Source organism: Camelus ferus, chromosome 18 (genome assembly GCF_009834535.1).
Source record: "Camelus ferus isolate YT-003-E chromosome 18, BCGSAC_Cfer_1.0, whole genome shotgun sequence".
Classification (NCBI taxonomy): Eukaryota; Metazoa; Chordata; class Mammalia; order Artiodactyla; family Camelidae; genus Camelus; species Camelus ferus.
In genome coordinates this window covers 17,676,162-17,699,234 of record NC_045713.1, presented here as the reverse complement: position 1 = coordinate 17,699,234, position 23,073 = coordinate 17,676,162, and the positions used below count along the sequence as shown (strand labels likewise).

At 37.1% G+C, this 23,073-nt stretch overlaps 1 protein-coding gene across 1 annotated transcript in view; it reads left to right on the top strand.

Moving 5' to 3' along the window:
* The window catches only part of VKORC1L1 (vitamin K epoxide reductase complex subunit 1 like 1), a 49,615-nt gene extending 26,664 nt beyond the window's left edge, over nt 1–22,951 (top strand). The window contains exons 2-3 of the mRNA XM_032460361.1: nt 17,219–17,328; nt 19,086–22,951. Of these exons, the coding sequence (XP_032316252.1) occupies nt 17,219–17,328; nt 19,086–19,312 (337 nt within the window). The 3' untranslated portion in view covers nt 19,313–22,951. The remainder of the gene's footprint in view (nt 1–17,218; nt 17,329–19,085) is intronic.
* The last annotated feature ends 122 nt before the right edge of the window (nt 22,952–23,073 follow it).

The window sequence follows — 23,073 nt, the reverse complement described above, 5'->3', positions numbered from 1 at the left end:
CAGCTGAAGCTTGTTTGTCCATGTGTAAATTAGGTTAAAATAATACAAATTTCATTTCTCTAACTTAGCCAATGATTAAATTATAAATTAAAAAGCAGGCATGATTAAGATTGAAATGTTTCTAAAATTAACTAGTTATAAAAACGAGTAAGTGTATTTTCTCAGATTTTTTATACACCTTTAGGTAGTCGACAAAATAAGATAGCACATGTAATTGGTTCTACTATGCCCGACTAGCACACGTCATGAACTCGCCATGTAAGTGTGATGACAGTTGGATTTGTCTGTGCTCTGTTCAGCAAGACAGATCCACTAATCATGTGCTTTGATATCATCGCAATGTCAAATGACTATAAAAGTTTCTAAGTGCTTGCTTTCAGTTTCTGAGCTGATCTCGTCATGGATCTGTAACAAATAGTTCATAGACCATCACTGATCTGTGATCCGTGCTTTCAGTGACAGTGGACTGCCAACAGAATTGCAGGCTTTATGTGCACTAATACTTAACTCTATAGGAAATAACTAGTTTCACTGCATCTTTTAAAAGGATTTCGGGGGAAGGGTATAGCTCTGGTAGAGCACATGCTTAGCATGCACAAGGTCCTGGCTTCAATCTCCAATACCTCCATTAAAAATATAATAAACCTAATTACCCCCCCCCAAATAAAGATAAAATAAAAGAAGAATGAAAAAATAGTTGGACAAGAAATTTTTTTAATAAAATGATTTATTTGCTACCATTATATGACACAACAGAGCATGACACACTATAGAGATACAGTTCCATAATAAGAAAATATTAAGGTTAAAGAAGCTCTTATTAGAAACAGTAAGAAATATTATTCTTATATTTAGTTGTTATTACACTTTAATTTTCACATATTTGACAATGTATTCTTGAAAAAATGTGCAGGTGTTTACTGTTTTAACTGGAATTTCAGAACATTTAAACTAGGGGTTAGCTGTTCTTGAATGTTTGTGAGGTGTGAATTTGCAAATGTAACTTATTAGTGATGGTGGAGCTATAGAGTATTATTTCTTCTGCAAGGAGCCATCAAGGACCACTGCCTGGAGTAACTTGTGCGTCTTTCCGCAATCACAGTGCTTACTGCTGATACTTTTCAGTACACACTTACCCCTGTGTTTCTGAACTGGCGCCACTGGATGTCTTTTGATTTATGTAATGGATGAGAATGTGTGATGAAATGTATGAGAATAACCCAACATTTTATTATAAAAAATTTCAGACATACAGAAAAGTTTGAGGTATTGTATGGAGAGTGCCTGTAGACCCACCACTTAGATTCTACCGTTAACATGTCACTGTACTTTCACTCTTGCGTGCCTGGACAAACATGTACCCCTCTATCCAGCCATCGCTGAAAGCTTCCTCCCAAAACCTTCAGCATGCGTATCATTAACTAGAGTTCATTATGTACAGCCTGTTTTCTTTTGAGCTGAAATACACATACAGTGTAATACACAGGTTTTAAGTACATGTTCTCTGAGTTTTGACAAATGCCTACAACTGTATAAGCCAAAACTCTGTCAAGATATAGGGCAGTTGTTTTCATTTAGGGGCAGTTTTGCCTCCAAGGAGACATTTGACAGAGTCTGGAGATATTTTTTGGTTGTCTAAGCTGGGCAGGCTAGGGGTAGTACTGGGGTAGTACTGACCTCTAGTGGGTAGAGTCCAGTCACACTTCTTTATCAATAGTGCCACTTTGAGAAATCTTGATGTAGACCGACCATGAGTATAACCCTGGAAAGTTTCATCATGTCTCTTGCTAGTCAGTCCCCTACCCCTCACCTCTCAGCTTTCCAGAGGTAACCATTAGTGTGTTTTTTCCCCCTATTGTAGTTTTGCTTGTTCTAGAATATTGTATAAATGGGACCACACATTATATACTTTATGACAGTCTTCCCTAAAAACACAAAACCAAAAAACATTGCCTATAACTCTTCAGGGGAGACCATTTTTTCCCTATTAATTATAAAATAAATCTCTTGTAGGATCTCATATATAGAACACAGAGATATGTAGACAGTGTTTTCAGCAACACTCCTGTAGGAAACTCTAGGTGTCCTTCAGTATCCACAGGGGATTGGCTCCAGGTCCTGCTGTGGACACCAAAATCCATAGATGCTCGAGTCTCAGAATCGGCCCTCTGTATCCATGGTTCCACATCTGTGGATTCAGTCAACCGCAGGTCGTGTAGTACTGTGTGTATTTATTGAAAAAAGTCTGTGTGTAAGTGAACCTGTGCAGTTCATACCCATGTTATTTAAGGGTCAGCTGGAAAGGAGTTCATGTGACTGTTTTCCTTTAGCACTTACCAAGACGTAATGCCAACAAGAGACTCAGTGCAAGCAGTTTTACAAAGGAGAGACAATGTTGTCCAGAGGCATAGATTTCTGATGGTTCAAGTTGACTTCAAATTCAAACCCATAGATGAATAGTTGGGATGATCCTCAAACACAAAGGGTACAAGCCAGGATTTAATAAGACATGCACAACATCCATTTCAAGGTACATCATACAGAGTGCAGGTAGTATGGTGCCCGTCAAGGGGACATCTACCAACTTTGGAGAACAAATGAGAAACTTACCTTAATGTTGGCTGTGCGGTTTTTGCTTGAAGGTGGTATTTGAAAATACCTGAAGGCAAAGGAAGATTCTTCTTTAAAAACCAAGACAAACAGGATAGTTGGAGTTTCACTCGAATGGAAGCTTAAGTCCCCAAGTTAATCACCACCTTTTCATCCTTGACCTCTCTGATGCCTAGTAGTCGTGTTTATTAATCATTGACTGCTGAATTGATTCATTTCTCATTTTCATTATTGTCATTTATTTTAATTCGACATATCTGTTACCCTACAAGACATTAACATTGCTTTATATAGTCCATATTCATTTAGCTGTTTCTTCATATTTCTCCTTTCCATCTTCATTCTTCCAGTTTGCAGTGCTTCTGTCTGTGATCTTATTTCTTTTGCCTGAAGAACTCCGTTTAGTGTGGCTCTTCTAGTGAACTTGTTCAGTTTTTATTCATCTGAAAAAATATTTTCCCTTCATTTTCAAGTGCTATTTAGACTTGATATAGAATTGTAGGTTGGCAGTTCCTTGTCTTTCGGCTTCCCTTTTTGTTGATGTTAGCTGTCAGTCTTATTGTTGCTGATTCAAGAGTAATTAATGCATCTTTCCCTCCCCCCTCTGGCTGCTTTTTAAGGTGTCTCATTTTCTTTCATTTTCTGGAGTTTTACTGTGATATTCCTGTGTCTTTTTATGTCCTACTTGAGCTTCAGCACCTCTTCAGTCTATGGCTTGGTATCTATCCCTCAGTTTTGGAAAATTCTTAACCATTATCTATTTCTTCAAATATTGCTTCTGTCCCATTTTCATCTCTGTTCCTGGTGACAGTAAAGTGGAAGGTTTGATCATGGGAATGGATAACTGACTTGGAGTTACCAAGGGGGCAGTTGATGTAGTTGGATGGTTCATCTATGTGATGTTGAAGTCTCTCAAAAAATTGATAGGAGCTGAGGAGGAGAGAAAGACTATGAACTAGGAACTAAAGTCTTCCTTGAATAAAAGGGAGTGAGAGTGTGACTGTAACTATGGTTATCGTGTTGGTAGGTGGCAACAGTGGGAGTGGTGGCTGGGTTTGTATACCTGTGTTGAAACATAGCTGCACAGAGCAGGGAGTTTTGCAAGAGAGAAAGAGAAGCAAAGCCTCGAAAGCAAACATTAGAAGGAAGGAGTATATTTTCCTTCTTGGCTCTGACAAGTGAGTATAAGACAGAAACGTCACCATTTGAATGGGCTATAAGGGAATTAGCGTTGTCAGAGAAGAGCTGAAGAAGGCAGAGGAAGGTTTTTTAAAAGTTAAGAGCTTATGGATCAAAGAATAGGATTTCAGAACATATAACTGAGAGGTTTGGGAGATAGGAGAGAAGAATGAGAAATTAGATTTTAATGGCAAGTACAGAGCAGTGTGAGATTCATGGGATGATGGATGATGGATGGATAATGGTTTGACCTTCTAGCAGTGACAGATAAAAGGGATGATGTGAGGCAGAATGAGATCAAGCCTGATAATTTCTGAGATGAAGATGGGCTATCAGATTTTCTACCCCAATTAGGAAGGCTTCCTCTTCAGGTATGGGAGTGTGTGAGACGGTGCCTTCCTAAAGCTTTAATGCATTGGTTCTTATGAGCTTATTGGGACAGAGTGACTTAGCCAGGGCAGGCTTCCCAGTAGAGACTCAATGCTCTAGTACCTTCATACATGGCTTACTGAAGCTGGACGTGGTAGCTTCTCAAGGCCTTTCAAGCTTTTGAGATTTTAAAACGCAAAGCTAAACCCTGGACCATGGCCAGTCCACCAAGTTAAATACCAGTTTGTGAGACCTCTGGTGGCCTCACAAGTGGTATTTTTCTTTTCTGTTACTCGGGAAACTCTGTCTTTACATTCTATAACTGTACAATCTTTATCAATAGTGATATTCTGGTCAGATACAAAGATTGGCTGACCTTTTCTTTAAAGGGCCAGATAGCAAATATTTTGGGTTTTGCAATCCACATGATCTCTGTCCCAACTAACGTGGCCATATACTATTATAGTGTGCTGTGAGAGACGATACAAAGGAGAGTGGTCGTGTTCTAATTAAACTTTATTTGCAGAAACAGGCAGTGGACTGACTTTGGCCCATGGGGTTGTAGTTTGCCAACCTCTGGTCAAATAAAACCTCCATGGATATTTTTCACTGGAACCACTGTCAGACTTTGACAGTACAGTTCATAGTAAATTTTTTGTGTGCCATGTGATCTTCAAGTTTCATGAAAATATATCTAGCAATTTTTGCAAATGTAGTAACAGACAAATGTTCAACTGCTTAGTTTTATTTATATGAATTTGCTGGATGATTGACAGCTATGCTTTCCTGTTCTTTTAGTCATGGTTAATCACTAGCTCAATTGCCAAATCTAGGAAGTACTTTTTACTCTATATTTTACAAATCTTTTCCTCAGGATTAGATATTGAATATTGCATTCTTAAATTTTCTCTTCTGCCTTCTGTTACTGTGCCCTCTCCTGGTTCTCCTACCTCTCTCGCCCACGTTCCTTCACCCTCATGGATTCCTTCCCTATCATCTTTTTCCTGAATAGAATCACACTTACTAAGTCAACATTTTGGACCCATGTATAAACCTTCAGCTTCTTACTTTTGGCTGCTTATTAAACATAATTACCTGGGTTGAATCCATCTTTAGTGCTCTTACTCCTAGTTCAGACCTTCATGTTTCCCCTAAACTGTTACAGTAGTTTTCTCATTGGTCTATTTTGAATTCTGCCCCCTGTGATGAATCTGTGCTGTATGCAACGCCCCCGTTCCTCGTTAACCCTCTCGGGCAGAATTCAGCCTTTTCCCCTTAGGTACAAAGGTGCTTTACAGTGTTTATTACTTCGCATTATGTTTCTGAATGTGATTTTTCTCTCCATTCTTCAAGACTAAGCTCCTTGAGGGTGTAGACTGTGCTTCACGCATTTAAGTATTTGACTTCACAGCCCCTTCTATTTCAAACACCTGTTGTTTGGCATATATGTATTTGATAAAATTTGAGTCAGTGAATTTTAGATTTCCAGATAAACATAATGGATTTTATGCATTTGCTTATCTCTGCACCCTCAGGAAATTCCAAGGAAACAAGGGTAAAGGAATAAAAGAAATTGTATAAAACCACAAGGACAAAATGACTGGGAAAGTTGACACAGCTCTAAGGACACTAGTGCCAGGCATCTTTATCCATAGCCCTAGCCCTAGCCGCAGGAGACTGGTAGAATTTTTTTTTTCCTAGAGAAACATTTTCTTCTCAAAAATATGTACAGATACTGACATTCAGGGACCTTTAATAATATGATTAGCCCTCTACCTAATAACCCACCTATAGTAACGTCTAATGTTGACAAAACCATACAATATAGAAAAACCATTCTGCTTTTAAAATTTAAATTACTTTAAACAATTAATTTAAACTTACCTAGAGTGAGATTTGCTGTTTGGTTTCCGGTTTGTTGAGTTTAGACAGATGCAGTCAGGTAGCCACCAGTACCAACATCAGAACAGTTCCCCTTTATAGTCAGCTCTCCTCCATCCTTAAGCCTTGGCAAGCTTTGATCTATTCTCTGTCCTTATAAGTCTTGCCTTTTCCAGAATTTCATTTGAATGGAACTTTACAGTACCTAGCCTTCAAGTGTGGCTTTGTTAACTTACAGTAATGTATTTGCAGTTGATCGATCTTGTTTTGTGTGTCAATAGTCCTTTCATTTTATGGCAGTGATATTCCATGATATATACTAGTTTGTTCATCCATTTACCTGTTGAAGGTAATTGGATTGTTTCTAATTTTTGGTAATTCTAAATAAAGTTACTATAAACTTTTGCAAACAGATTTTTGTGTGAGCATAAGTTTCATTTCCTTTGGGTAAACACAAGTAGGAGTGCTGGGTTATATGATACATGTATGTTTAACTTCATAATAAACTGCCAATTTGTTTTCCAAATGACTGTACCATTTTGCATGACTTTGTATCCTGACCAGCACTTAGGTGTGTTAGCTTAGTTTTGTTATATTGTGTTTATTTACCATTATGGTAGGTGTGTAGTGATATGTCACTGGAATTTTCATTTTCATTTTTCTCAGTGACTGAAGACGTTGAGCGTCTTTCCATGTACTTATGCACCATCTATATATTTGATGATGTGCTTTTTTAAAATAAAAACTGAGTTTTTTGGGGTTTTTTTTTCATGGTTGAGTTTTTAGAGATCTTTATATATTCTGGCTAAAAGTCCTTTGTCTGATATGTAATTTCCAAGTATTTTCTCTCAGTCGGGCTTATCTTTTCATTTTCTTAACGGTGTCTTTCACAAGCCAGTGTTTTGAAGTCCACTTTCTAATCTCTATTGTGAATTGCGTTTGAGGTCTGAGGTATGGGTCAGAGTTCTTTTTTTGTTTGTTTGGCATATGCATGTCTAATTATTCCAGCACCGTTTGTTGACGACTGTTCTTTCTCCATTAAGTTCTTTGCACCTTTGTTAAAAACATCATTACCTTCACCTGGTTGAGCATAGATATAACTGTTTTAAATTATATTCTGATAATTCTAATATCTGTGTCATTTAAGATTGACATCTTTTGTTTTTTTCCCTTGAGAATTGGTCACCTTTTTTTTTTTTTTGGTTCATTGTATGTCACGTAATTTTGGACTATGTATCTTTAGTTCATTGCATTTTAAGTATTATGCTGTTAGACTCTGGATTCTGTTAAAATCTTCTGGAGATGTTGATTTTTGTTCTGTTTGAGCAGGCAGTCAACCCAGTTAGATTACAAGTCCTCTCTCTCCTCTGTGGGTGATAGTTTCAGTGTCACTTCCAATTTCAAAGCCTTGGCCCTCACATGCCCCACTTGGTAGTCAGTCCACAGCTTGAGTAGTGGTTTATATTGTAGTTTAGTTCTCACAGACTTTGCTGTGCTTCTTTGGGTCTGTTCCATGCATGTGCAGCTCAGGGGCGACTTGTATTATTTCCTACTAATATTGGAATCAGAGATCCTTTCTTTGATGTGCTCCTTGCTGGGATTTTCTCCCCAGTCTCTGGTTCCCAGGGGCCTCTTTCCCAGTTCCTCTAGCTAGAAGGAGGTTTCCCACAGAGCATTTTAGCTCCCCTCACTGTCACACAGTCCCACAGTCCCACGTGACAGACTGCACCATCAGGGTAAAGCAGTGAGAGAAAAGAGAAAAAAATGACAGGATCCCCCTACGTGCTTAAGAACACAGGGGTCCATTTTCTTATTTCTTCTCGGCAGACACAGATTTTCTCTCAGAATGTGAGGTCCCTAGACTGCCCTCCCTGAGATGTAGTTCCAGTTGCCCCACACTGTTCAGCTCACTTGGGTCCCTTTTCCTCATCTTCTGTCCAAAAAGAGGGGCTTTTTGCTGTCTACTCCCCCTGGGCAGTTCTGCAACTTGAGCTCCCTTTGGTTCAAAGGTAGACAATAAAAGGGGGGGGAACCCCAGAAAGCTCTGCTGTACTGGTTGTTCTTCAAGTTTCAACTTCTCTCCCCTATCCACTTGCTAGTTTTACTTTTTAGAGTCCTCAGGCAGTTGCTTTTTCATTCTTTCCAATTTTCAGTTGTAATCAGTGAGAGAGAGGGGGGCTGTGATGGGCATAATCTATTTTGTCCAGCACTGGAATTGGCATTCATATTTTTTAATGCCTTGGTTCTACAAATGAGTTGACAGTTAAGAGTCCTCAGACATTTGAGAAAAAAAGTCTTCAATATGAGAGACAGACTCATGCAGAATCACCAAGGAACTTAGAGGAAACAGAAAATGAAGCTGCCAGAAGTAAACTTAAAGTAGACAAAAATGGTTTTATCTTCTTAGATCTAAGAAAAAAGTGGTTATCCATAAACAAAGCAACATGCTATTTATGAAAAAGCAACAATCAGAGAATAAGAGAGAACACTTAGAAATCTAATGTATGGTAGCAGTAAGTTTAATAAGTGACTTAAGGCTTGGAAGAGTGCATTGTGTTAATCTCCTAGAAAATGAAACCAAAGGAGAAAGATGGAAAATGGAAGGAAAAGTAAAAGAAAATTAGAGGTTCAGTTTTAGAGGTCCAACATTTGGCTGTCATAGTATGTGAAAATTTTCTGATATTGAAGAACATAAATTTCTATACTGAAAGGGCCTATCAAGGCACATCTTTTGTGAAATTTCAGATCACTGGAATTAAAATGAAATTTATTAAAGCTTGATGGAGGGACAAAAACAGGTCATATTCAAAGGTCAGAATGGCATCAAAGTTTTCAAAGACCGTGGTCTCTGGAACAATGTCTTAAAAAATTCTAAGGGAAATTTATTTTTAATTTGTAATTATATACCCAAACAAACTGTCGATCCAATGTGATGGTAGAAGAAAGATGTTTTTAGACTTCCAAAATCTCAGAAATTTATCTCTAGTATGTATTTTCTCAAGGAAGCTATTTGAAGATTGTTTCACCAAAACAAGTGATTTAACCAAGGGGGAAAGGAAGATGCCAAATATAAGAAATGGAAGATTCTGCGTAGGGAACAGATTGGAAGTTTTAGGATGACCACTGTGCAGCAAGCCCAGAGAGCAGCCAGCCCAAATCAAGTCATCTGGAGTGGGTCAGAAAGGTTGAGGGTTCCAGGGAAGACGTCTCTAGGGAAAAAAATGCAGCTCAATAGATTTCTTGATATGGGTGGTCTTGTTGAAAATACTGCTCAGAAGGATTTTTGCTAAGAAGGATGGTGGCATAGAAAATGAAACAAACAAAATATAAATTATTAACTCCAAGAAAAGCAATTTGTACGTAACAGGAAATATAACCATAGTTTATTATAGGCATTTCTGATGTAACATGTTCCTAGAAAACCTCATTTTCAATGGAATTGAGCCTTGAAAAATACCAGGGTTAGGAATTATAGCTTAGAAGTAGCTTCACATATCAAACAAAAGAAAGTGGGATTGGGGGCAAGATTAAACTGTAGTATGTAGACCAGAAATTTACACAACATTGTAAACTGACTATGAATCAATAAAAAAGAGAGACAGAAAAAAAACCTATAGTATCTAGGAATGCTTACTTGTGATAAATCCATATAGAAAGTCCAGGATAAAAGTTGAGATAGTTACTGTATGCTTTTGGAGAGAAGGAGTGTTTAATTAGGTTAGGGCACATGGGGGGGGGGTCTCAGAGTTCCATTTCTTGACCTAGGTGGTGGTTATGAAGGTGTTTGACTTATAATAGCTTTTTATAATATATTATTAAACATTTAATTTTATATTTATTTTTATTTAATATATTATTAAATAATATATTTGAAATTATATTTTAATATGATGTGACAATTCTATTTTTAAAAAAGATTATCAGGATAGTGGTTATTCCTGGGGGAGGAGAAGTAACTGTAAGGGGAACATAAGAGAGCTTCTGGGGTTGTGGTATCACTATTTCTTGATCTAAGTCCTGATGCACAAGTATATTCAGTTCATGGAAATTCACTGAGTTTTTATACACTTATATGCAATTTTCTTTGTGTAAATGATGCTTTAATAAAAAGTATTTTAAAAAATACCAGGGCTTATGAGAAAACAAGGGATGGAGCAGACCATTCAAAACCTGTATAACTTTATAACCAGATGGTGAAGAGAAAGCAAAAACAATCCTAATAAATTACTGTCAGAGTTAAAAGACGTGTTAAATTTTAAATAAGTGAATAAATACTATGGTCATTGTAGGACTTTGTTTTGGGGGTAGAGGGAGGAAATGTGAAAGAAGCTTAACGAATGAGGGTATAAAGACCAAGGCAGCTGAGTTATGAAACAAACTATAGTGAAACAAAGATTGGGAGAACCACACACTGAAATTCAAGCAACTTCAAGAAAGCATTGAGGTCAAATTGTGGTGTAGAATGTATTTCTCTGTGACCTGCTGCATCCAGACTTACTCATGTACTTTGTCTTCAGCTACTTTTGTTCATTGGTGCAAAACGGTAACACCCTGGGGAAAATTATATGTAACCCTGTAACCCATATAAATTCACGTTGTGTGGTTAACAGAACAGACCATTCCTAGCTCAGTGTCAAACAGTACAGCGGAAACAATGTATACTGAAGTAACCAAAAATTGTGATGTAACTGTAAAAGATGTGATCTGATTGGGAGTTTGGGAATTGGGGAGAAGGGAAAGTGAGAGAGTACTAAATTATAGTTTAGTCTACCATGTAATGAAAAGATTGTCTGAAAATGATAAAACATTTTTGTGAAAAGAAATTTATAGGTAAAAACCAAAAGAAACCACTAAAATAAGTTGAAAGTGCTTGCCTCTCAGGAGAGCGACTTAGAGATCACAGAACTGCTATTTTTTTTCCTAAATCTTGTAGTACTTATCTGATTTTAAAACTGTATATGTATAACTGTATATATATATATATATATAAAATTTTATGTTAAATACAATTTAATATCATGAAAACAAACAAAAACTTACCAAGTGAGTATGTAAGTCTTCTACCAGGTTCCTCAGAAAGTTTTATTACAGTAATCACAAGTATTTATTGAACATACAGTATTACCAGATACCATACTAAGCCTAATACATGTATTATCCCACTTTTGTACACTTTCCAGGATCCATTCTTCCTTTTTAGTGATTATGACCTTTTTGGGTTCTTGAAATACAGAGAAAATAGAACTTTTGGCTTGAAAGAATTTTAAATTTTATTTGACATGTGGTGTCCACAATGACGTGGGCATGAGGCCATGTCTTGGTACACACACACACACACACACACACACACACCTTTGAAAAAGATTTTATAAACCCAAACATTAGCTTCTATATTTCTGTGATTTTTATGTCCATTGTTATTTAACTTTACCATTTGGATCAATGTACTTGTATATGTGGAAATTTTTTTCTCTGAAAAGTTGTTATTAAATTGATAACGTCTCATAGCCCATGACTTTAAAATGAAAGAAATAAGGATTATTTTTTCATCTTTACCCAGGCCCAGTTCTCCTCGTGAACCATGTTAGCTCCAACAAAAATGGAAGGAAGAGATGTCTAGTTCTATTTGTCTTGACATTGGATTTTACCTGAAACTTTACTATTTAAGGAGTTTGTTACTATCAGAGTAATGGGTGAAAAATTGTTAAGAGCAGTTGTATTTGGTTGGGGAGAAAAAGTATGTATGTGTGTGTGTGTATATATATATATCTCTCAAACAAGCTTTATATACCAAGAGGTAGAAACAACCTAATGTCCATGAATAAACAAAACAGTGTGTGTGTGTATATATAATGGACTATTGTTCAGCCTTCTATTAAAAAGAAAGAAAATTCTGTCACATGCTGCAACATGTATGAACTTTGAGGGCATTATGCTAAGTGAAATAAGCCAGTCACAGAAAGACAAGTACTGTATGATTCCATTTGTATGAGTCATTTAAAGTAAAGTAGTCAAACTCATAGAAATAGAAGATGGAAAGATGGTTGCCAGGGGCTGGAGGAAGTGAAAAGAGTTGTTGTTTAAGGGTATAGAGTTTCAGTTTTGCAAGATGAGACGGTTCTGGAGATCTGTTTTGCAATAATACTATATATATATTTAAATGTATATCATGTATATATATATTTATATTTGTATATTATATGTTTATATTTATATATTTTTAATTGAAGTATAGGTGATTTACAAAGTTGTGTTAGTTTCAGCTGTACAGCAAAGTGATTCAGTTATACATACATGTGTATATAAATTCTTTTTCAGATTCTTTTCCATTATAGTTTATTACAAGATATTGAATATAGTTCCCTGTGCTATACAGTAGGACCTTGTTTATCTATTTTATATATAGTAGGATGTATCTGCTAATCCCAGACTCCTAACTTATCCCTCCCCTCCCTTTCCCCTCTGGAAACAATATGTTTGTTTCCTATGTCTGTGAGTCTGTTTCTGTTTTGTAATAAATAAAGGCATTTGTATCTTTTTTTGTTCTTTAGATTCCACATATAAGTGATATCATATGATATTTGTCCTTCTCTGTCTGACTTACTTCACTTAGTAGGTCTATCCAAGTTACTGCAAATGGTATTATTACATTCTTTTTTATGGCTAAGTAGTATTCAGTGTATGTTTATACCATATCTTCTTTATCCCAGTCATCTGTCGATGGACATTTAGGTTGCTTCCATGTCTTGGCTATTGTAAATAGTGCTGCTATGAACATTGGGGTGCCTGTATCTTTTCAAATTTTCTTTTCTCTGGATATGTGCCCAGGAGTGGGATTGCTGGATCATATGGTAACTCTATTTTTAGTTTTTAAAAGAACCTCCATGCTGCTCTCCATAGTGGCTACACCAATTTACACTCCCACCAACAAAGTACAAGGGTTCTCTTTTCTCCATATTCTCATTCATGCTTATTTCTTGTCTTTATGATAATAGCCATTCTAACAGGTGTAAAGTAGTATCTCATTGTGGTTTTGATTTGCATTTCCCTGATGACTAGTGATGCTGAACAACTTTTCATGAACCTGTTGGCCATCTGTATGTCTTCTTTGGAAAAATGTCTAGTTCCTCTGCCCATTTTTTTAAATTTTTTTTACTGAGTTATAGTCATTTTACAATGTTGTGTCAAATTCCAGCGTAGAGCACAATTTTTCAGTTATACATGAACATACATATATTCATTGTCACATTTTTTTCTCTGCCCATTTTTAATAAGATTTTTTTTCTTTTTTGCTATTAAGTTGTATGAGTTCTTTAATATTTTGGGTATTAACGCTATCAGATATATGATTTGAAAATATTTTCCCTCATTCAGTAGGTTGCCTTTTCATTTTGTTGATGGTTTATTTTGCTGTGCAGCAGCTTTTTAGTTTGATGTAATCCCACTTGTTTATTTTTGCTTTTATTGCCTTTGCTTTTGGTGTCAAATCCAAAAGAGCATTGCCAAGACTGATGTCGGGGAGCTTACTGCCTATGTTTTCTTCTAGGAGTTTTACTGTTTCAGCTCTTACATTCAAGTCTTTAATCCATTTTGAGTTGATTTTTTTGTATGGTGTAATAGAGAGGTCTAGTTTCATTCTTTTGCATGTGGCTGTCCAGTTTTCCCAAAACGATTTATTGAAGAGACTATCCTTTCCTCATTGTATATTCTTGGCTCCTTTATCATAACTTAATTGACCATATATGTGGGGGTTTATTTCTGGGCTCTTTATTCCATTCCGTTGATCTGTGTGTTTCTTCATGCCACTGCGATACTGATGTGATTACTGTAATTTTTTAGTCTAGTCTAAAATCAGGGACTGTGGTGCCTCCAGCTTTGTTCTTCTTTCTTAAGATTGCTTTGGCTACTCAGGGTCTTTTGTAATCCCATGCAAACTTTAGGATTGTTTATTATATTTCTACTTTATTTCACTCCAGTTTTTAAAATTTTGTCCGAACCATGATTTGTTTTTTGGGGTAAATTGGTCAAAAGCAGTGATTTTCAAACTTTTTGATCTCAGAACCTGTTTATACTTTTAATAATTACTAAAGACCCCAAAAAGATTTTATTTATGTGGGTTCTATCTTTGATATTTAGTGTATTTGAAATTAAAAACTGAGAAATTATTTAATAAACCCATTACATGTTAAATATTTTTATGAAAAATAACTTCCCAAACAGACACACACACACAGTAGTGGAAAGATAGGCATTGTTTCTCTTTTTGCAGATCTCTTTAATGTCTGCCATGATATAAGACTGTTGGATTTTCACATCAGCTCTTGCATTCGATCTATTGCATTATCACATGCCATGCAAGCAGCCTTTGGAAAACTCCCCAATACATTTATGAGAACATGATAATGAAGGAGGCAAATAATGTCTTAGATTTAGCCTCAGGGACCTAGGAGACCAGAGTTGGAGAGTGATTGGTTTTAAGATTTGTTGTTTCTGGGAAAATTAGGAATGTTTAGAAACCTTTCAACAATTTCTCATCATACGTTAGGGAAGGGGTATTGGTTGTTGATGCACCCAGGTGCAAACTATTCAAGGAAGTTAATATTTGGGTCAAAGATGAACTGAACCTTAGAGTCAAAGATTAAAGGGAAGTTCTCTTTTGCATAATCACTTCATTGAAGTTACTATAATGAAGCAAAATGAACATCTGTATAAGTATTACTTTAAGAAAACATTTATTTTTGCTCAATTGGTTAATATCCCATCTTGTTCCGTAAAGTACTTGGGGCAACTCTGCAGATAAGTACTATAACAGAATTTTTAATACAGATGGGGCAAGGAAAAAAGATGGTTAGAAACTAAGATAAAGCCAGGAATAAAGTTAGCACATAAAATATTTCATACACTTTCATACAGCTTTCAGAAGTGGGAGAAAACTACAGTATTTTCAAATGTCCCAGTGTTCTAAGTAGGAGAGAAAAACAGTAAAAAGACATCAAAGTGGTTGTGGGGACTGGAACTGAGTAAGGAGAGGACTGGAGTAGGAAATATCTCTGTTTGGTTTTACAAGGCTTTCAGTGTTGTTTGATTTTTAAACCTTATACATGTATTACTTTGAAAAAATGACGTATTCATTCTGTGGATGACTGCATTGTTTTCAGGGAAGATATCCACATGATCATATGTGAATAATGAGCATAGACCAATGCTTGGAATATATAAAAATTGTTTATATATGATAATTTTGGCAGTATGCCCACTTACTTCTGTTGCCACAGTTGGTGATTTACATTTGAATTCGTGCTTCAGATGAGTAGGTCTTGGAAGGTTGATTGCAGTTTGTCCCTGTCTGTACCCGTGCCCTCCTGCAGTTTGTTCTTTACACGATAGTCAAGCTGGGATCATAAATAAGCTTATATTACTCTCCTGTTTAACAGCCACTGAATGTCTTCCCACTGCAATTAGACTAGAGTTCAAACTCTTCATCATGGCCTCTAAACAAGGCTGTAAATCATATAAATGATGGGACTGTGCCTCATTCTCTTGTCACTCTCCCTTATCAGCATCAGCCTTAATGGCCTTTTTTTTACGTACTCCTAGCTTGTCCTGCCTCCAGGCCTTCGTACTGGCCAGTTCCTCATGAGACTGACTGCTTCTCATCATTCAGGATTGAATTCCTGAAAAAGGCCTTCCCTGACGGTCTAGCTGAAGTAGCTCCCTCCACCCCTTCTCCATCTAGGGCAGTGCTGCTGAGTGTGGTCCCCAGACCAGAAGCATGAGCACCACATGGGAGCATGTTACTTTGTTTTGTTTGGGATGCAGTCTTAGGCCCCACCACAGACCTGCTGAAGTAAAACCTGCATCTTAACAAAGCCCCGAGGTGACTGTAAGCAGTTTAAAATGTTCAATTTTCAGTATTCCTGTATATCTGTTAATAGGTTCATCCATTTTTGAAGACAACTTAGTCAATTTTACCTGTTTATCACTTCTCCCTAAATGGAACACGGGCCTCACAAGGGCACCACCTCATCTGACTTGTTCCCTCTGGATGGCGGCACCTGCCCCGTGGTCTGCACCTGGAACACGCACAATGAGCATTTGATGTGTAAAAAGATACACAGATAGGTTGGAGATTACTTTGTGTTCCTTGAAGCATACAACTCTGTACAATAAAAATCTTGATGGTTCTCACTTGCTTGTAAAATTGGTTATGTTTATCTCCCAGCATCATCATCATGAAGAGGTTTCACTCTGTTTCTTGGACACTGTTAAAGTCATGTGACTCCTAATCACTTACTTAGCCTTGTTCTCAGGTAGTTTGTCTTCAGAACCAAAGTTTAGACTTTACTGAGTAATTCGCTACAGACGTAAAACATGACTAGTTGTTTTCTTTTTGGTATCTTAAAAAGTATTTTCATTCAGAGTTAAAGTTATTGTCAAAGGTTTTGATCCAAAATAAATGTTAGTTTGATATTTGTGTCAAATATTATTAGATCATAACTTAATCATCTTTTTAAAATAAGAAAATAAGATTATGGAAATGCAAAATTTGAAGTTAAACTACAAATAAAAACTGATAGGGCAAGTAATATATAAATTTTCTATTCTTGAGGGTAAGAGTCTAGGAAAGACTGACAGTTTCTGATATTGTTCTACATTTAAAGATATGTTCCAAAGGTATGCTTCCTAATGCATGTCTGGGTGAAGTTTGTCAGGAAATAATGTTTCATTCTACATACTTGGAAGAAATAGGACAGGTTACATCACTGGCTTTCAACTGGGGTGATTTTGCCCTGGGGTGACATCTAGCAGTGGCTGAAGGTATTTTGGGTAGTCACAGCTGGCGGGGGGGCTACTACCTGTACCTGGTGGGGGAGGCCAGGGATGCTGGTAAACACCCTGTAGTGCACTGAACAGCCCCCCACCACAAAGAATTATTTAGCCCAAGGTGTCCATGTTGCTGCTGCTAAGAGATCCTCGCTTAAATTGAAAGAGCCCTTCCTCTGTAAATACTAATTCCATCGGAAAAAGAATATACTTTGTCCTACCTTTTGGAAAAAAGACTATAGAAATTGATAACCTAGAGATTCAGAGTATATGGGCATGGCATGCTCAGATAATTCTACATTTTTAAAAATAGACAATCTCGAATATGGGGTTATTGGTTTTCTTTATTTTACAGATGGGGTCGAGGATTTGGCCTTTTGGGTTCCATTTTTGGAAAGGATGGTGTATTAAACCAGCCAAACAGTGTCTTTGGACTTATATTTTATATTCTACAGTTACTACTTGGTAAGTATTTATACAACAATACAAAAATAAGTTTGTTTTGTTATATTCCGTTTAGTACTTCACCCTGAAGTGTGTCTTTATATTAAATAAAAGCATATGTTAATATAGAACCACTAGTTTGTAACGCATTTCTGTGTCGTGAAAACTTGGTTCACTAAGACTTTGACTGACACTAATGCTGAACTTGGTATCTACTGGTGTTTAATTAGGGATGGCAGCATCCTATGATGCCCAGAAAAATACATTAGCACAGGTTTGGTACAGGAGTATTTAACTAATACTTTATGTATAAAATATACTTTACACTTTACTAATACTAATACTGTAGTATTTATGGAGCATTCTAAGTATAATCTGCACAGCGGTCTTAGGAGGCAGTCATGGTTATTACCCCAGTTTTACGGTTAAGGAAAAGAGTTGCACACAGAGAGTAAATAACTTGCCTATATCATTTTAAAATTAACTTTCTCAGATAAAATTGAGGTGACAGTATTCGTTTCTGAAGTTTTGGATGTTAGCACAGATGTGGTCAGCAAACTTTGTTTTTCAGTAAAAGGCCAGACCAGAAATAATTTAGGCTTTGCTGGCTGTCGCAGCTACTCAACTCTACCACTCTGGCCCACATCAGCCACGGATGTCACAGACGTGAATGAGCGTGGCTGGGTTATGATAAATCTTTATTTACAAAAGCGGGTGGCACAAGTAATCCAACAGCATCTTAGTCTTAAAGGGCCCTGTTAGGGCATCGTGTGTGTACTCTAGTACAGATGGGTCTCGTGGGCAAGTCAGCCCCAGTGGCTCGGCTGCAGCCCACAGGCAACTTATTCAACTGGTGGTGGGGATTTCAAGCCAGCTACTACCTATTCTTACTTGTTCCTGTTTCTGTGATCCTTATCTGTTAGCTGTTGGGGAGGAGGGTAGGTAGTTTAATATGCTCTGCTGTCTCCTTGTCCTTAAGAATAAATGCATGTGTTCTCAATACTGTTGACTACAGGAAATTACAAAACAATACATATGAAGTTATCAGATAGTATCAGGAATTCAAGCAAGCCTTTATCTTAAGAGCCGGGCTTAGCATACGTAACTGCCCTTTTTCTTGATCTGGTTCCATCCACATGTGGCCAAGTGGCCAAATGTGATTGCTCTTGTCCCCCAGGGTGAGCCATTTCTGAAATGTTTATCACCATTTTTTTTTCTTCAGCAGCAGCATGTTGGTGTAATCATCTCCCATTATGAGATTTTGTTTTTGTTTTTTATCTGATAAATTTGATCTAAACATGGGAAAGAAAGTTTTACTTTCCACAGGTGGGGAGCTAGCCTATAGTGAAAAGACCAGAGGAGGGTCTCACCAAATGTGTCCTGCTTGGAAGAGAAGGTTGTGGTCCTCACATTCCTTTATTCATTAGAGGAGGTGGGGCTGTCAGTTTTACAAATCAGCTTCATTGCATAATATGATTGCAAGATTGCATATTCTCTGTGTGTGCCTAACTGAGGCTAGTTTATGAAATAAGTAATATTTCACCTAGAAAATTGACAAGTCAAAAACATGGCAGCTATAAAACTGGTATCCTATATGCAGAGTCAACTTGCATAATCTTAACAAAATGGACCTGTAGCTTTTGTCCTCAAATTTCAGTGTTTTGCAGTAAGATCAGTATCCTAACGCTGCAGCAAGTCACTAAGTGTTACCTTTTAACTGAGAAACTTTCCCTCCAGTGCCAAGGTCTGCTTGAGCCCAGCGTCTCTTTCTCTTGCAGGCATGACAGCAAGTGCAGTCGCAGCTTTAATCCTCATGACTTCCTCTATCGTGTCCGCAGTAGGCTCTTTGTACCTGGCCTACATTCTGTACTTTGTGCTGAAGGAGTTTTGCATCATCTGCGTCATCACATACGTGCTGAACTTCATTCTTCTTATCATCAACTACAAACGACTAGTTTACTTGAATGAGGCCTGGAAACGGCAACTGCAGCCCAAGCAGGACTGAAACCTGACGAACTCTTAACTGACAGTCTGAAGTCCCTTTTTCCATTAAGTTTATTTTGCAGCAGTTTTTTTTTTTTTAATTCTTCACAACAGACACTTTCCCTAAGAATCTTCAACTGATTTTTTAAAATCCTGTAAATTAGAAGGGGCCATAGCTATTTTCTGTGTCAATCTTCATTTTAAATATGGATACAAAAAAAAGGATATGCCGAGCCAATCAAAGACAAGCTTTAACTTTACTTTGAAGGTGTTTCTGAAATAATAAAATATAGTCCTAGCCCCCTTCCCTCAATTGTAATGTGAGCAACCATTGCTAGTAATTCTCTAATGTGTATAAATTCAATTTCAGGTATAACAAATGTGATCATGACATGAAAATATTTTAGAATAGATACTGTATTAAATATTGCCATGTTTACAATACGTAATATGTTTTTAGCCGATGGATTTAAACATGTAGATTCAACTAGAATCCATTTATGTGATATTTGTAAATAAAAGTAGAAATATTGGATCCATCCCTGCAGAACTTACTGTACAGTTTAGTTGAAGTGTAGCAACGAAGAACTGTCAGCTCGACGTTGACTGAAGAAATAGTGAAAAATGTAAGTCCACACAGAGCATCTTGTGAAAAGCACTGACCACTGTGGGTTCAGCGCTGACAGCAAAAATTGTAGGGCGATTGGTTCCCTTCTATCTCCTTCCTCTGAAAGGAAGAAACTAAATTTGGACATTCAGGTCACGCTTGTACCTAGTCATAAAACTGGATCAATTATAACTTTACAGAATGAGTCATGTGATCAGACTTTCAAATCCAAGGCCTTCAGGACAATAAAGATGGGGAAATGGGCAGATTTCTTTGGAGAAAAGCTGGAAATATTAATACGGCATTTTTAGGTAAAATCTCTACAAGAGTTGAATTTTCATGCAGATATTTTTCCCTTAACATTGGTGCCAGTCAGCCAAACAGTATTGACTTTGAAATAATCAGTTTAAGCCCAGTCGCTCCAGGCAGAATCGAGCTCTTGGGTAGCTCCGTAGCGTTTTCCCTGTTTCTTCCTGCACCAACTAACCAGACGTCTAGTTTAATTCTTTAGAGTCAGATACTGGATTTGTAGACTTTAGAGCTGACCTGCTGCTCAGTTTGCTTACTTGGGAGGACTACTAAAGGTTGAAATACCACGAGGTGAAATACAGTAATGTCGTCACTGCTCTTTCTAATAACTACCCAAATGCAGAGTTATTAAAAGTGATTTGAGTAAACCCAAATTAAATAGTGACAGTATGTTCCTATGGTTAACATCTTATATCATAATGTTAAAAGTGCCTTCTGTCTTAAATCTCATACCAAATATTTTGTGTGTTGAACTTGGGCAGAAGTATCCTTCCTTCCTTTCTTAGCATGAAACAGAAAACTTGGCTTCTACAGAAAGGTTCGGTATGATCATTTTATTCCTTAGACTGAAGAAGTAGTAGCAATGTTTTTGCTTCCAGTTCCGTTTATCATTATGTTAAAAACAGACCAGTAACTTTTGAGTGCTTTATTTGCCTTCTTTTCAAGGGAGGGGACAGGTTCTGCTCTGCAAACCATAACACGTGGAGTCAGCAACTGTTCAGCAGTTTCCAACTAACCACCATAATTGACACGATGTATTCTTCTGGCCCAAGGCAGGTATAGAATCTGAGCTGTAATGTACCTTTAACTGGTTTAAACTAGCTTTGTAAAAGATGGCTTAATTCAGATTCCATCAAGGCTTATGTTTTCCCATGAATGTGAATATTTCAATGCCTATTTTATTATATATGTATTGTTCTTGTTTCTATAGTTAAAGAACTCTAGAAAGCGTTAATTAGATGTCTGGTATTTATGGAGAAACAAGCCCTAACGTTGGCGAACTGCGCAACGAGGTCATCTTGGAACAGTGCTTCCGGCTCTACCCCACAGTTTACTGCTTTTCTTTTCTCCAGTAGAGTGGAAGTGGCTTCACAGTGAAGACTTCAGTGATGTATATAACTGGCCGTGCTAAACAAGTTCCTGGTGTCCCAATTTAAAGTTGTTTTTCACCATATTCTGTATCAGTCAGCAGAGTATAGTTAAAGCTTGTCTTGGTGTTGCATTCTTGCAAATGTCTCCAACTCTGACATGAGACAATGTCAGACTATTCAGCCAGACCCTTCAAGTTTTTCCTTTGCTTTTCTAAGCCTTGGGGAAACCACTGTTTCAGTTGTAGAAAAATTGTTGCCACATTCCTGTGACCCCAGAATTAATATCCTTCTTCTCACTGAGTGATGAACACGTGCTGCCTGAAACAACAGCGTGGTTACGCCTGTATCTCTGTAAGCAAAGCCCTCCCCCAACCCTGCCCAGTGATGTGATTTGGTATTTTTGCCCTGGAAGAATTTAGACTTCCCGCGACATCTGAATTCCACCTCAGAATAAGGGGAAAGTCCCATGTTATAAAATCTCTGGATTGTTATAATGATTTTAGACTGAATATTTAAACACTGCAACATTATTTGTCACCAACGTTGAAGAACAGATTAGGGAAAAAGTTGAATTTCTGCTTCTTGGCTTTCAAAATGATTTGTAACTAATGAAGTGTCTTGTTTACTTTGATAGTCTTTTATCATTTGAAGAAAGAAGGGAAGTTGGGTTAGATGATACATTCTAGGGGATCTCGGTGGCCTGGAGGATTTCATTTGTTTTTTTCATTACAGCTAGTTGCTGTCAGCGAGGGTAAACTTCTGGTGGAAAAACTCAGGTTTAACCAGCTGCTTGTGCCAGGAATTACTTTGACTTGATATTTGGAGCTTCTCCTTTAAATCCATTACTTTTAAAGATGTCGAAACCATTGACTATTTTCATACAAAGAGACAAAGATCTGTCATTTGGTACAAGAGATCTTTGGACCTACTAGGGAGGGTATAGGACGAAGACTACAGTGAAATTAAACTGTTAGTTGCCTTTAGTTTGCTTATATTTCAGTTATTTTTAAAACTATCAGTAAAAGTGCAGCGTTATCTTCACCAAAGCTTGACACCAATGAATGCTGACAGATCTTGTCCTGAAAACCAGGATTGGACAAATGCCAAAAAGAAATCCACTATCATTTTTGGCAACCTATTTGGGAAGGAACACCTAATATTCAGTCTTTGTCCTCGTGTATTTTTCCCCAACAGGCAAGTGCAGGTGAAACATTTCTATTCATACACTGTAGGCAGCACTTATGATTCCTAATCTGTGAGAACCACCCTTCAGTAAATCAAAGGGGGCGGGGGCGGGAGTCCGGGCTACTTGGTTAAACTTTTTTTTTTTTTTTTGACAAATTAGCCCAGAAAAGGTGAAATGTTTTGTTATAAAACTGTATTAAGCATGGCCTAAGTATTAGGTGTATGATCTGTATAGTATGTTCCATCAAAAATATTTATTACTAGTGCTTTAAGCTCCAGAGTAAACATTCATTTAAAATGGAGTTCACTGGGCAGACTTCCCCTTTAATAGAGATAGAAATATTCTTTATCAGAGATTTAGGACACAGTTTTGCTAACTGGTAAAAAAACAAATGTAAATATGTAAGAATGTTTATTTGTTGCACATAACTTTTTTGGTATAAAATAAATGTAGAAGTTACCTGTGGAAGTTGTGCTGCCATCATTCTTACACTGGGTGTTCCACTTCAAAAAAGCAGCGGGAATGAATTCAGGCTTATCAGAATTACTCCTGAAATTGATACTGTGACCTCATTTCTACAGGTGTGCTGA